Source organism: Melitaea cinxia, chromosome 11 (assembly GCF_905220565.1).
Source record: "Melitaea cinxia chromosome 11, ilMelCinx1.1, whole genome shotgun sequence".
In the NCBI taxonomy this organism is placed as follows: domain Eukaryota; kingdom Metazoa; phylum Arthropoda; class Insecta; order Lepidoptera; family Nymphalidae; genus Melitaea; species Melitaea cinxia.
In genome coordinates this window covers 7,376,393-7,392,603 of record NC_059404.1, presented here as the reverse complement: position 1 = coordinate 7,392,603, position 16,211 = coordinate 7,376,393, and the positions used below count along the sequence as shown (strand labels likewise).

The 16,211-nt window shown below is 34.2% G+C and overlaps 1 protein-coding gene and 1 long non-coding RNA gene across 2 annotated transcripts; one reads left to right on the top strand and one right to left on the bottom strand.

The window, feature by feature from the left end:
- Positions 1-1,288: 1,288 nt before the first annotated feature.
- Positions 1,289-2,760, bottom strand: LOC123657901. Its single transcript, XR_006743797.1, has 2 exons — positions 2,371-2,760; positions 1,289-1,443 (listed from the first exon to the last, which is right to left on the bottom strand). It is a non-coding gene; the product is annotated as an uncharacterized LOC123657901 (long non-coding RNA).
- A 4,786-nt stretch (positions 2,761-7,546) lies between these two features.
- Positions 7,547-8,321, top strand: LOC123657898 (uncharacterized protein CG16817-like). Its single transcript, XM_045593389.1, has one exon. It carries the CDS (start codon positions 7,730-7,732, stop codon positions 8,222-8,224), a length of 495 nt encoding a protein of 164 aa, XP_045449345.1. The 5' UTR covers positions 7,547-7,729; the 3' UTR covers positions 8,225-8,321.
- Positions 8,322-16,211: the final 7,890 nt, after the last annotated feature.

Below are 16,211 nucleotides of genomic sequence, written 5' to 3'. Positions count from 1 at the left end.
ATTATAAGATTTTCCTTCTTCCTTTCCAATTGACTTAATAAATTCATGAATTACATTGTTGTTACAAAATTTTGTCATATACAAGAAAGACTGATGGCAGGATAACCATCCAACTTCTGGCTTTGAAATACAGAGGCCGAAGAAGAACAGCAGCGTCTTCGGTGCGACAAAGCCAGCCCTGCTGCGGTCACCAACCCGCCTGCTAAGCGAGGTGACTACGGGAAACACATGAGTTCACGCCATTTTTTAGCGTGAACTTGTGGAGTCCTATGTCCAGCGGTGGACTGCGTGAAGTGAGTGAGTACAAGAAATCAGTACTGAAAAATTAATTCTCAAATTAATTAGACATAAAAAAAATCTGGAGCTATAGAAATACTTAAATGAGTCTGGAGATCCAGTTTAGGTAATAATAGTATATAAAACAACATTTAAATAAAAATTATTTTCCTTAGTGGCAATTAAACTGATTGATTAAAAAAGCAACACGAGTGGCTATATAATTAGCTGCTTTACTGAAATATTATTCTTTAAATCACACTTTGCAGTGACACAAACTTTTAACATTTAATTACGTTAACTTTCTCCGATAAACGAAATTTCTAAAGGAGGAATCCTCCATCGTATCCGTCACTTTTCTCGCGGATCTTTTATTAATATTCAAATTAATTTGACAGGTTAAAATGCAGCATAATAACTTAGATTATGTGATTAAATAGCATAATTAAAAAATATTTGGCGCCTTTAATTACAAACATATATTGTACTCTGTGCATATATTCTATAATAAGTTACCATACTATAGTCGTCACAAAATAAGAGGCCCGTTTTGACATTTGACAAATACCCTCGAACTAACTTGGTCATAGATTATACACTTATATACTGGTATAGATACGCCACTCAGAAATTAAAATTGATGTATCACGACCTCCCCCACTAGCAGATGGCGTGCACATACAATTTTATTTCTATAATAATACTACAGGTGGCGCTGTTTATTTATTTTTTACCAGATTGATTATTATTTAAATAATATACTGTATGTACTTTTCACACTTTTTCCACTTATTTATTAATACAAACAGTTCGTATTAATAAATTGGTGGAAATAGTGTGAAAAGTATTTCATATTTATCATTAACTTTTATCAAAAAGTAACAAGTTTGTACATTAAGAATATTTTCTATTTTTTTTGTGTTAAGTATTAAAAATTTGATTTCAAATTAATTCTATTTTACCTAATATTAACAGATAATCGAGGGTTTAAAAATAAAACACCAGTACCATATAGAATTTATAAAACTGTTGTTTATTTTCATCTTTTATTATAATAATCGGATGCTTGTTTTTTAACATGATCATTCCTATCAAAATTTCAAAATTTTCATTGGTTTAACTTCTCTGTATGAGGATATTCCCATTTGGGAAAGCGATGTAAGGGTCCTGAAATTTTTTAATATTCTTAAAATATTGCTTTATACATAAAAGTGATACTAAAGAGACATAATAATGAATTCTAAATGCAATGAAAGGAATAAAAAGAGTTAATTATTACTTCTATTTTATTAAGGGTGTGATTTAAACAGTTTGCAAAGTATTTGTATCATTGTTAGCAAAAAAATATTACTGATTAGCTAGTACAATTGGGCAACAACATATAGTCAGCAAATATTTCTAAATCCGTCTGCAATTTGTATTGTCTCTGAACAGTTATAGTATTTTTTTTTTTTTTGTGGCTGAATATATGTAAAAGCAGCAATGAGTGACCCATGTGCTGGTAATATAAGCCTTTAAGATAATTATGCCTACTGAAATAGTATGCCAAAAAATACCTAACTGCAAAATTAAATTAGAAAAACAAAAATTCGAAAGAAAGGGATCCCTATTTAGTAATATTGGGATAGTGTCATATATATAGCTTTATTTTCCACCCACTTTTAACGAACACTGCTGATTTTGAAAAAAAAAACGTAATCTATTTTTATTGCTAACCAAAATTTAAATATGAATGCCAATCAATCTTGCTCCGACAAATAATTATTTTGCAGTATGACTGTTTTTTTTTTTTGTAGATACATAATAAGACAAGCTGCTTGCTTATGTTTGAATTACTAACTATTATTATGATATTATAAAGAAAAAAATTTTGCTGCCTCATTTTATTATTACTGAAAAAATCCTTGTATGCTTGCCAAATGATTTATAGGCTGTTTTTCTTGCTAACCAAATTTTAAAATGGCATACAAATTAATTACTTCTTTTATAATTTTTTTTACTAAGTCGAATAGAGAAGAAAAGAGTAATCTTGGTATAATACTTAATGTCTAAATACTGCTTTGAAACATTTCTTTAAATAATTTGAATACTCACCATCAATATCACATTTGAAATAACATTTTAATTCAGCTGATTTCGGCATTTTAAAATACTTAATCAAAATTGCAAAAATTGTAATCCGTGTAATAAAGAGCCAAGTTAACAGTCATGCAATCAGTCCGGGGTCCAAATAACAATCCAGGTGATGTCGTAACACGTAGAAGATCAAAAAGTCCGTAAACAAGCCAAAACGTAGGGAATAACACAATAAAATTAAAATCACAACGAACACTGAACAAACACAAATAAACGAGTGATTCAAAATTCAAATATGGCCGACTAATGCACGATGGGCCTCAATAATATTGCCACGGCAAAAAATATTGGAGATAAATTAAAATATACTTATATTTTATAATATATTTTTTTATACCTATGAATCGTACAAAACATGTTTGATTGATTATTTAAATTAATTATATTTGCAAAAATTCTAGACTCTACTGCCGCTACTGCCATCTATTTTTGGCACATTAATCTATCACCCCGAACTCACCCTCCTCCTCTAAGAGATGGCGTTAGTTTGTATGAATATTTTTGAATTACGATATTGTATGAGAGTTTCACACCCCTGTAACTTGGTAACGCAATAAAATCCGAAAAAAAAATGTTTCATTAAAATGTGTAAGCACTAGAACACAATATAAAATAAAGACAAATAGACTTTTTGTACCATTGTATTATTTCAAATTACCTACAACATTTAAGCTTAAAATAAATTTCTGATCAAAATTTTAAGCAAATGCACAAGCACTTTACAATATATAATTAAATCGATCAAATACTCATAGAAACTTGAATCGATTTATCGTGAGTATCGAATACAGAGTCGTATGGTTCACTTCACTGTTTACATCATGGAGCATGGTTTACGCTCCATGGTTTACGTCCCGATGACAAATGTCAAAACGGGCCTATTATTTTGTGAGTTTTGTATCGACTATAATAGTATATAACTCAAAGATACTTATTCAACTATCTTAGGAGATCACATACTTTTATAAATATAAGAAAATGAAAAACGCATAACTTTTTTTTAAACAAATTTATCGGATTTGATCACTGTTTATTAAGTTTTTTAGATTCTCGACATTTCCTGGACCTGGTTGCTAAACAAAAGTAATACACGCAATGCAAGTCGAAACCTGTTCTGCCTAGGGCTGCCAGATGGTTAGGATTTAGCGGGATTCTCCCAAATTTTCGTATACCCTCCCGAACCCCAACAAAGAAAAAAATCTCCCGAAAAACAACTGCAGTTTAGAAAACATTATTTTTAAGTTCCGAATTTTCGTCAAACGAAACGTTGCCACTCGGCGCTCCGGCTGTATTGGCATATTGTTGTTATTGTTGAGATTGGGGGTAGGGTCGGGAACGCACTTCCGATGCTTCTGGTATTACATGCGTCTATAAGTTACGGTAATCGCTTACCATCAGGTGAACCTTACGATTGCTTGCCGATCTACTTGTAAAAAAAAGATGCTCTAATGAGAAAGCTACTAGCTAGATCAAAGGCTGAATGCAAAACAAATTCTATGACCGTAAGAACAGATCCATGTCAATTAGAGTATCCGATGCTGAAAAGGAACAATTTTATAAAGATGCAGAGCAGTTTTTCAAACGAGCTATTAAGTACTTAGAAGAACGGTTTTATTTCAGTGCGAACTTCTTATATAAAAGACTCCCAATTTTCACCACAAAGGGAGAATATGTTCTCATGGAATGAGCTCTTGGATCTTATAAAAAATCGAACATTTCTAATGACATTAATAATGATGCAGTGTAAAATGATTATTGTTCTTTAAAAGAAACAGTACCTGGGTAACCGAGCTTAGCTCGATATTTTTAGTAAAACGTGTTTTTTGGAAATCATATTTAAATATGAATTACATATCGATATCTCGTTACGCTCATTGTACGCTTGCGCCGCATCGATCTCTCTTCCACTCGATTGGCCGATGCGTCCGAGGAGATGTTTTATTATGACGCTGTAACGTTAAACTATCGTCCTGTTATAACCCTGATCAGCTACCCTTATTCCCTATTCAGCACTCCTATTCTGCCTATTTAGTACTTCTATCCTTTAGCAGGTGTTGTTACTTATCCGCCACATTCAGTCTCATTCCCATCTTCCATCCGCGCTAGACGTGTGTTTTAAAAATAAATTTTGTTTCCTTTTTTTAAAAAGACTCTCGCCTTGAGGCTCCTAACAGTCCGTAAACCAACTTTAGAGACTACCAATTTTTTTCTCCCGATAATAGAGTCATTCGATCTGGCAACCCTAGTCCTGCGCCTCGTTGCGGCGGGTGTATCGTCAACTATCGTTTCAAGGTCACGCACCGACACAGATTGAGTGAGTAAATAAAGATCCGTACGATCCGTATTCGTTGCCCCGGAAATCTTGACACTAAATATCCGTATCCATGGATATACATTTTTGACGATCTGGCACATCACTAGTATAGGTATACCAACAATAAAGTAAAAATTTAAACACTATTATATATTAAATTAGTTTTAAACCACGAACTACATTAATTTAAAAAAAAATTAAACCTTTGATTACATATCTGCATTTGACTATGTATAAAAGATTATTTTACAATTAGCTCTTTCTTTTATATCACTAGGTCGGCAAACAAGCGTACGGTTCACTTGATGGTAAGAGATTACCATAGCTTATAAACGCCTGCAACACCAGAAGCATCACAAGCGCGTTGCCGACCAAATCCCCAATCCCCCCCAGGAGCTCTGGTCACCTTACTCACCGACAGGAACACAATACTGCTTGAAAACAGTATTATTTAGCTGTGATCTTCTGTAAGGTCGAGGCCCACACCCCAGTCGGGCTGCTCCATATTTTGAGCAGGAAATTCCTGCTGTTCCCTACCTCAGTTATGGTCTATCAGTCCTCAGGTCTTAAATTTTCTTCGAAACTCTCACAATATAATAAATAATTATTTTAAACTAGCTGACCCGGCGAACTTCGTATCGCCTAACAGTGACTTTAAGTATTATCACAAATCTTTTGTATGGGAGTATAGAAAAGTGTTGTTTTTAGACTTTTTCAGAAAATTTAAATTTTTTTTTTAAATTTTTCTCTCCGTAAGAACCATCCTCGTACTTCAAGGAATATTTAAAAAAAAGAATTAGCGAAATCGGTCCAACCGTTCTCGAGTTTTGCGCTTAGCAACACATTCAGCGACTCATTTATATATTATAGATAATAATGCTGCTAGCTGCTAAATGTTATTGTCAGTCCTGCATAAATATTATAGAAAATCATAATCAAAGAATGTTCTAGTAACTTCATACTTTATATACTCTTTGGTGACTTTGAAACATTTTAAAACATATTAACAAATATAATTGTTATCAAGAACTAATTTTATGAACTTATTTTCTTTTGCGATGTAATAATATTTGTGGAAGTGACTTATATTCTAGTTTCAACTAAATATTTAAAATTACAAGTTATCTAAAATACATTTTAACTAGACTTTATTATCTGTTTTTAAAAATACCTAACAATATAAAATACTTATAAACAAATTAATTATTTATCTCAAATGGCTCATTATGATCTAATGAAATAAATAATTTTAACTAGATTTTTAACAGCTTTTTAAAGAAAACTTAGCAGTACTCATACTCTGAAGCATGGAGCATAGATGACCTACCCCACTCCAGCCTGCAAAATAATGATACTTGTAATAAAAAAAATACAAATCGATAGATTTTCAAGAGCTCAATTCAACTACGTTGTCCTTTTAAATTGCTCACTTTAAACTATTTAATTAAAAATCAAAAAAGTCGTTGAAAAATATTCTTTTATCAATATTTTCAAACTCCTATACCTTTTGATGTTTACAATATTTTAAATTGCTCAAAGTGTTAAAAAACTGCTCAAGTTGCATTTATAATTGCTCAAGTATAGTTTGGAACAGATCCATTTTCCTTAATTTTTAAATAAATATAAATAGTTTGAACTAACAAAATAATGATATTTGTAAAAAAAAAATACTAATCGATACATTTTCCATAGCTCAATTCAACTACGTTGTCCTTTTAAATTGCTCACCTCAAATTATTTAATTAAAAATCAAAAAAGTCGTTGAAAAATATTCTTTTATCAATATTTTCAAACTCCTATATCTTTTGATGTATACAATATTTTAAATTGCTCAACGTGTTAAAAACCCTGCTCAAGTTGCTTTTATAATTGCTCAAGTACAGATTTAAACAGCTCCACTTTCCTCAATTTTTAAATAAATATATAAAGTTCGAACAAATTTAACGTTTATATCATAAGCCAGGTGAGCGCTGCGGATGCGCATAGACAACGATGGGAAGCAAAAAAATTGCGGATATTCGTAATAAAAAAGATACTAATCGTTAGATTTTTAATAGCTCAATTCAACTACGTTGTCGTTTTAAATTGCTCACCTTAAATTATTTCATTAAAAATCAATAAAGTCGTTGAAAAAAAATTTTAATTAAATAATTTCATCATTACATCATTACAGCCTATACAGTCCACTGCTGGACATAGGCATCCAGAAGTTTACGCCAAAAATAACGTGAACTCATGTGTTTTGCCCATAGTCACCACGCTGGGCAGGCGGGTTGGTGTCCTTTTAAATTGCTCACCTCAAATTATTTAATTTGAGGTAAGCAATTTAAAAGTACAACGTAGTTGAATTGAGCTATTAAAAATGTATCGATTAGTATTTTTTTTTTTACAAATATCATTATTTTATTTGTTCAAACTATTTATATTTATTTAAAAATTAAGGAAAGTGGATCTGTTCCAAACTATACTTGAGCAATTATAAATGCAACTTGAGCAGTTTTTTAACACTTTGAGCAATTTAAAATATTGTATACATCAAAAGATATAAAGAGTTTGAAAATATTTGATTTTAAAAAAAAATCGATTTTTAATTAAATAGTTTAAAGTGAGCAATTTAAAAGGACAACGTAGTTGAATTGAGCTATTAAAAATCTTTCAATTAGTATTTTTTCTTTTTTACAAACATCATTATTTTGCAAGCTGGGGTGGGGTAGGTATCCTTGGAGCCTCTCGGTAGAAAGTACCACAGATTAAGTATTAGTTACTACGTTTAGTAACTTAGTACCGATCCCAAGCTACCAAACTGGCAATGGCTCAGTATTATTATCAAGTTTTCTATGGCAACCCAGTTTTCCATAAATGAATTTGCGAGTCTACAACTGGTGCATAGAATAGAATTTCAATCATCGCAATTTGAATCGTGATATCTATAGTAGTTCGCGTTTAATCAGTTTTTCACGTGGAAAATATTATATAGTGTGCTATAAATTGTGTAAATTAAATATGTCAGGAGAAATACCAGTCCCTCCTCCAGTACTGTGGGCACAACGAAAAGAAGACGTTTTACTTACATTTAGCGTTGAATGCAAAGACCCAGCTATTAAAATAGAAAAAGATTCAATTTACTTTAAAGGCATTAATGCGCAAGATAAAAAGGTCCACGAGGTGACAATTCCGCTATATGATGCCGTGGTTCCAGAAAATAGCGGCTTTGTAAATAAAGGTCGCTGTGTAGAAATGGTGCTCCGGAAAGAAAAGAAGGACGCGCCTTATTGGCCTTCATTAACAAAAGACAAAAAGAAGCCTCATTACCTTAAAATAGATTTTAACAAATGGAAAGACGAAGATGATGAAGATGAGGAAGGTGGCGGTAATAATTATGACATCGAGGAGATGCTACGGTCGATGGGCGGTGGTGCCGGTGATAAAGCCGAAAAACCCTCATTTGACGATCTAGAGAGCGATTCTGACGATGAGAACCTACCTGATCTTGAATGAAACCTATTGTAGTGCTACAGCTTATGTTTAAAAATTCAGTACTTTATGTACCTATATTAAGGTTTTTACAGTTATAATAAAATCATACAAAAAAAAATATTTTTTTATTTACAGTTTGATTGATTGCTTAAAATTACAATAAACACATCAATGTAAGCTTATGAAAATGTCAATTTAAAGTTCTGCTTTAATAACAAACAGATAATGTATTAATCAACATGTTGTTAGGTTAGTTTTATGATGGAAGTGAAAATAGTTGGTCAAAATGTTGAGTCATAGTCACCAAATCAGTAGTATGTGAAGCTAAAAATTTAATTCTGAGAACATTTATTTACTAAGATAAATGTGTTCTTATTTTACTAGCAATTTAAATATTATTTTATATATCCTCACTTTGTTTTAGTGAGAAAAAAGTGATGAATGAACCAAATTGGGGTGCTATTAAATTGAACCTGATACATATGCCATACATAAAATTACAAAAACAAACTTATTTCTTGTAAGTCAAACGCTCTTCATAATTAATAATTTACTTTACAAAAACTAGCCTAATTGTGACTTTTTTTAATATTGAACTATTATTTCTTAGTTTCTATTGTAAGGCTGTCCGTCAATAGTTACAAATTTTTCATGAATATTGACAGCACAATAGTTTTAATAACATTAAAGCTTTATAATTGAATAAACATACAGGAAGCTGAAAACTCAAAGAAAATTACTAATGCAAAAAGGGAAGTTAATTAATTTAAAATCTTCATACTTAATATTTTTTTAATGAAATGACCAATATGAATTATTTTATTAATGACAATTATTTCAAGTTTTTTCAAGGCTAAAATTAGAATAAATATTACACTACCGCCAAATTAGATTCTTATGACAAAGTATGAAACTAATTTTGACTACTATAGGTACATATTTTTAACCGACTTCCAAAAAAGGAGGAGGTTCTCAATTCGACTGTATTTTTTTTTTTTTTTTTTAATTATGTATGTTACATCAGAACTTTTGACCGTGTGAAACGATTTCGACAACTTTTTTTAATCGAAAGGTGGTGTGTGCCAATTAGTCCCATTTAAATTTATTTGAGATCTAACAACTACTTTTCGAGTTATATCTAATAATGCGTTTTTACTTGACGCTTTTTTCGTCGACCTAGGTTGTATTATACCGCATAACTTTCTACTGGATGTACCGATTTTGATAATTCTTTTTTTGTTGGAAAGGAGATATCCCTAGTTTAGTACCATGATAAGGAAACCAGGATCTGATGATGGGATCCTAGAGAAATCGAGGGAAACTCTTGAAAATCCGTAATAACTTTTTACTGGGTGTACCGATTTTAATAATTTTTAATTTAATCGAAAGCTGATGTTTGTCATGTGTTCACATATAAATTTTATTGAGATCTGATAACTACTTTTTGAGTAATCTTTGATAACGCGTAGTTACTTGACTATTTTTTCGTCGATCTACGTTGTATTATTCGTCGATGTAATTGAAGTCGGTTTTTTTTTCGTTTGCGAGAAAACAATTATACTATAATAAAAACAAAAAACTAGTTTAAATGTTACTAGCAAAAAAAATTATGAATTAGTTTACCATTTTATAGTCGTAACCATCTTTTTTAAGAATGCCTTTTACCTCTTTTCTATCATCAAAAATATTCAAAAATCAAATGTATTTAAAATACAACATCATTTGAAACCTCCAATATGGTTTTAAATTTTGATCCAAAAAACCTACTCAGTGTCCTTAAAAAAGTGTAATTCATTCATAAAAATAAAAGAAAGAATATAAATTACAAAAATCAGTAAGACTTATTAGAATTTTATTAGATATCAGTGTCATCGACATTACGAGTGGTAAAGTTAATCATCTTAATGCAAAGATACATCATTCTAGTTCTCTGTCTTCAAAAATCGAGTTAAGAACTTTTAGAAAACTATGACTTGATTTCTTACACGCATACATTCGCCATTATTTTCCCAAAACGACTTATAGTTGTACCCAATTAAGTATTATTTTTTTATTATTATTATTTATTTATTTATTATATTATACATTTAATTATTTTTTATCTATTTATACTTTTCAATACCGTGAGTATTGCGCATGTGTATCCACATATATGTATAATATATGGATTGTATATATTATTTAATTATATATTATATTCTTAAGCTGCACAAGCCCTTAAATTCAACAAGCTCCTTTCTGGTGGGTTGTCTGGAAGAGATTACTATCTAGTGATAAGACCGCCCGTCGCATGCGACGTAATTATTATTTTTTTTCCCTTTAAGCTTTATACTTATGTAATTGTTATATGTTACTGTGTGCAATAAAGTTATTTATTATTATTATTATTATTTAACTTGATGCCTATTTGCCCAATCTAATTGCTAAAATCTTTATGCAGATTTTTGGGTACAACATTATCATTAATCTATTTTAATGGCAGGGACCATTAAAGTTAGTGATAAAAATCATCAAATATTCTGCCTCATATTGAAATAATTAAAAAAAATCTTAGCAGTCCTAAATATGTATGTACATATTTTTAATCCACACCGCTTAGGGTGTTGTAATGTTTATAGGTGCCTAAACACCGGTGTTCACAATGTCAATTCCAGCTAAGTGATTTTTTTGTATTTGTTTAAATATTTATTTTCGGTATGGCTGTCTACTGGTAGACAACCACATACCATGTAGAGTTGTCGGTCCTGGTTGTTAGACAGCTGATAACGATCACTCACAGTAGCGATTATATCCGTCAACCTCTAGTGGAGCAGCGTGGTGGGTTAAGTTTCGATCCATCTCCTATATAGAAAACGGGGCCTATGCCCAGCAGTGGGATGTTACTGACTTCATCATCATCATCATCATCATGATTTCATCACAGTCATCAGATTACTTGTCTAGATACTAAGACGATATTTACTATTTGTTAAAGCTTAACTGACATTTAGAGAAATATTATTTAGCAGGTGGGTTCAACTAATATTATAGTTAATTATTACTAGCTGTGCCCGCGACTTTGCGTGGAATTTAACAAAAAAGTTATTGATCATCTCTCAGATTTAAGTAGCCTAAGTTACTCCTTATTACATCAGCTATCTGCCAGTGAAAGTCCCGTCAAAATCAGTCTAGCCGTTTCAGAGATTAGCCGGAACAAACTGACAGCCAGATAGAAAAATTTGTAAAAATGTTATTTTGGTTTATGTACCGTGTATACATCCATGTGCATTTAGTAAAAAGCGGAGACACTCCAATTTTATTTATTTGTATAGATAGTCATACGACATTAAATTATTATAACACCTAAATACAACTTTGTTAAGGTGACGGGGGCAAAGTGCGCCATACTTTTTTCATAGTTGACTTTGGTGCAATATTACTTGTGTTTAAGTTCATGAGTGACACTAAGTGCTCTCGCACACATACAATTGTAAGTTGGCCGACTAAATCGCAGAGTATACTAATAGGTATAGTGACATATGGAAGCCCGCACATCTTCTGCAACTAAATTGTCCAACTAGTTAATTGGATACCGATTGCATCAGAATCGAAATTCACTTCCGATCGACGTACAATTAAAAAGTTGTCCAACTGTTCGTTAGCACGGGCACCTTATACAAGCTCGCTGACTATCCAACTGTTGGTCAGTCGCACGGCAAGATGGAAGACGACTACACGCGTGCGCGTGATTTCCCTACGCCCGGATCTTCGTCGACGGATACGACCGCGACGTCTGCGTCCCGATCACTTGTTGCAAACGAAAAAGTAGGAGAACTTATAGATGAACCTAAATTTAAAAAAAATAGCATGTTTTAGAAATAAAAAAGGACACGGGTTTCAAAAGCCCATGGATATATATTAATTATATTTAAAAAAAAATCCTTTCTTCAACGGCTATAGCGAGTCGAAAAGATGTGTCCTGTTTGATTATTGCTGGCCCAATTAAATATACGAGCTCATCAAAAGACGAAATACTCATTCTGTATTATGATTTTTATCTGGATAACATCTGAGTTTAGAATGCAATGTATGATGCTTTCCATATTCTAATCTATTAGTTAATATAAGGTGCACTCAAAATTTTCTCTTTTGTTTTCGTCTTCTTTTTATTATTAGAGCAATTAAAACGTTTTTTTTTTTCGCATTTTCACGCACACACACCGCGCTAGCAACACTGTCACCGATTAAATCGAATAGTCTGCGGCTAACCAGCCAACAAAATAAAGTTGATCAAAACTAAATTGAAAACGTACGCAATTTAGTTGTTCGGTTGTCGGCCAACTTAATTGTATGTGTGCGGGAGCACTAAGTCATGTTTTTTTTTTTTGTTATCGCAGGGGAACCCATTTATGGGTGATACCCAGGATGCACGGGTAGGCATTCCTAGACCGTATGTCGGCTTCAGCACTTGGGGGCACATGGGCAGTGCACTACCGACCAAAACCCCTGCGGAAGTCTTCAGCCGCTTTAATTTGAGGGTCCTGGATCTGCAAGCAACAGGATCCCTCCAGCGACCGGCTGGCCTCGGCGAAAAGGCCAGACTTCTCCTCCATGTGGACTGTCCGGCTCGCCTCTGAACAATCCCGACGACGTCGTGTCTAGCAGGACCGGGTTCCCATCCCGGCCCGACACGAGCACAGGGGCGTTACTGGAAGCGCATTAAGTAGCGTCTCCTACGCACGAACGGGGGTTCGTCGCCTGCGGACGGAGGCCTTGTCGGCGGCCCCCTCTCTCATCTGCTCGTCGTTCTCCTTCTGTTACATTACTGTCTTGCAGAAGGAGACCATCGCCTTCCAGGACTCGTCGTCGCCGAGCATCGCGGTGATAACGCTCGGCAGTGACAAGTCCCCTCCGAGAACTGTCGTCAGATCGCGACACAGCGCCGCCCATCTCGGGCACACCTCAAGGGTGTGCTGGGCAGAGTCCACCGCCGCGCCACAATCGTGACATCCAGTCGTCGGCTCCCTTTGGGCCGTCCGACACAAGTATTCACCAAAGCAGCCGTGCCCGGTGAGAAATTGCGTCAGACGGAAGGTGAGGGGCTTGCGCTTACGGCGCATCCACCGCTCAAGGACCGGGCGCAAGGCAGCCGTTACGCGTGTGTCATACGGCTGCTCCGCCAAGTCCTCCCCCCACCGCATTAGCGCTTCTTGCCCCATCCGGCGTACCCGTAGGATCCCATCCAACGTGGGGTTCTCACCGAAAGCCCTCCTACCCGAGGCGTATGAGTAGGTCTCGGCAAGGACTTCCGCCACGAGCTCCCATGGACGGTCGCCAGCTAGAGCAGTAGCTGCAGCCCACGATACCGCACGGTCCCCGGATCACCCTCACCGCGATGATCCTCTGCGCCGACCGCAGCGCGATCTTATTCCTCGCAGTGAGGCGATCCGCCCAAACCGGGGCACCGTACGTCGCCATACTCCAGCAGACTCCGAAATATAGCTGTCTGCAGGCGGCGCTGGGTCCTCCGAAGTTCGGGCGGAGCCCCAACCTCTTTATGCGGCTGATCACGAGGTCGAGCCTGACCTCAGCCAGCCGCGCCAGAATCTGTGTATTTAAAACCAAATTTCGGCTAAGTGCGCCATACAATCTTAAGTCAGAGACTATGAAACTTTTTAACCTACTTTCAAAAAAAAAAAAATATATATATATATATATACGGTCGAATATATATATATATATATATATTATGTATGTTCGGAGATAACTTCTTCGTTTATGAACCGATTTTGATAATTCTTTTTTTGTTGGAAAGGAGATATCCCTTGTTTCGAAGAAATCGAGGGAAACTTTCAAAAATCGTACGGGTGACTAGTAAATTTAATCATGTTTTCATTAAGTACTATAAAGCATTACTATTTAATAAATGTCTGGGAGTCGATCTGATGATAGAGAAGAAAGATAGTCGAGGGAACTCTTCAACAATTTATAGCAATTACCTGCTTTTTGAACATAATTCGTTTCTATTGATGAGAGCTTTGCATATATATGAGTTATAAGTGCCATTTCAGTCTGATGATGGAGACAAAAGATAGTCGAGGGTACTCTTTAACGATTTAAAGCAATTACCTGCTGTTTGAACTTAATTCGTTTCTACTGATGAGAACTTTGCATATATATGAGTTATAAGTACCATTTCAGTCTGATGATGGAGACGAAAGATAGTCGAGGGATCTCTTCAACGACTTAGAGCAATTACCGGCTGTTTGAACTTAATTCGTTTCTATTGATGGGAACTTTGCACCCATATGAGTTACAAGTGCCATTACAGTCTGATGATGGAGACGAAAGATAGTCGAGGGAACTTTTCAACGATTTATAGCAATTACCTGCTATGTGATCATCTATGTCACAGGACCAGGTTTGATGATGGAGCCCATAAACACTCAGGGAAGTTCTCAACAATTTACAGCAGTTACCTTTTGCTGTTTGACGACCGCTTTGATATAATGGTACATGTGCCGTGTCGGTGGCGCCTAAACACCGACGGTCGCGGGTTCAATTCCCGCTCGGAGTGGATAGTTATGTTTATACAAATATTTATTTTCGGTCTAGTTGTTAATCCTTGTGGTTCTCCCAACCTAGCTTCGGAGAACACGCTAGGCTGTCAGTCCCGGTTGTTATTACGTACACCTGATAGCGAACTTTACTCATAGTATGTCGACGCGTTAGCGCAGCGGTCACAGCACTGGCTGTTGCGCCGGCGTTAGTGGGTTCAATCCCCGCGCACGACAGACATTTGTATTGGCCATATAGATGTTTGTCATGATCTGGCTGTTAGTGCTTGTGTATTGTGTATATTTCCGACCCCCGACATAAGAGAAAAAACATCCTTGTTAGGTCTACCCATCACTAAAAATTGTAAAATAAAATAATTTTTAACATAAAAAAACCGACTTCAAAAAGGAAAATAAAAAGTGAAAAATAAATTTACTTAGTACAAAGTAATTCGTATTTTGATTTAGTTAATCAGAAATGATTAAATAAATATTTTATAATTTTGAAATTGGTGCCAAGTAAATACAACCTGGCTACAATAACAAATACAAACAACACACACACAACAAACAAGTACAAAAAATATTATTATATATCAAAACAATAACAGAATAATAACAGTATTCAACCTAATAGTCAATGAAACAAATTATGAAAGAAAACTGAATACAACTTACGAGTAGATACTAGAGTAGTTATTGTTTTACTTGGCACCGACTTCAAAATTATAAAATATTTATTTAATCATTTCTGATTAACTAAATCAAAATACGAATTACTTTGTACTAAGTAAATTTATTTTTCACTTTTTAGTTTCCTTTTTGAAGTCGGTTTTTTTTGTTAAAAATTATTTCAGTGGTTTTTGAGTCTATGTTGCTTGTGGAAGTTTTGATTGGAATTATGTTAAAATTCAATGAAAAGTTAATTTTGTTCAGGCACAATTTAGTTAATGTCATCGGAGAGTTTTAAGGGGGTACGTGTTTATTAAGCACCATCTTTTTTAAACGTATATGCAAATTACATCTAAATCGGTTTAAGATAACTGCTTTACAATTCATTTGTAAGATTTGACCCGACCATGCAAACAAGCAATCAAACATTGCAAGTTACATAAATACTTGTAACAAAGACACACATTTTAAAAAGTTTGTACCCTCTGGATTGCGGCGAAGTGCGCCATTTAAAAAGTCAGTATGGCGCGCTTCCCCAACTATATAAATTTGAGTTTAGAATATTTAACTTGCAAAAAACATATAAATTTTACTAGATAGGAGTGAAAAAAGGTCAGAATATTAAAGCAAAATAATTAAATTTGGCACTTACCTCACTCGTATATCAGTAAAAACTCGATTTCTTGAGATTTACGAAGATGATCACCCCAAAGTCATCTCTCCTCACCACTTTGAATATGAGTGAAAATAAATTGGCGCGTGTCTCAAACTCACATGACTAGAGTCTAGATCTGTGACTT

Coding starts and splice junctions, on each gene's coding strand:
- LOC123657898 (XM_045593389.1), top strand. CDS start 7,730: ATGTCAGGAGAAATACCAGTCCCTCCTCCAGTACTGTGGGCACAACGA.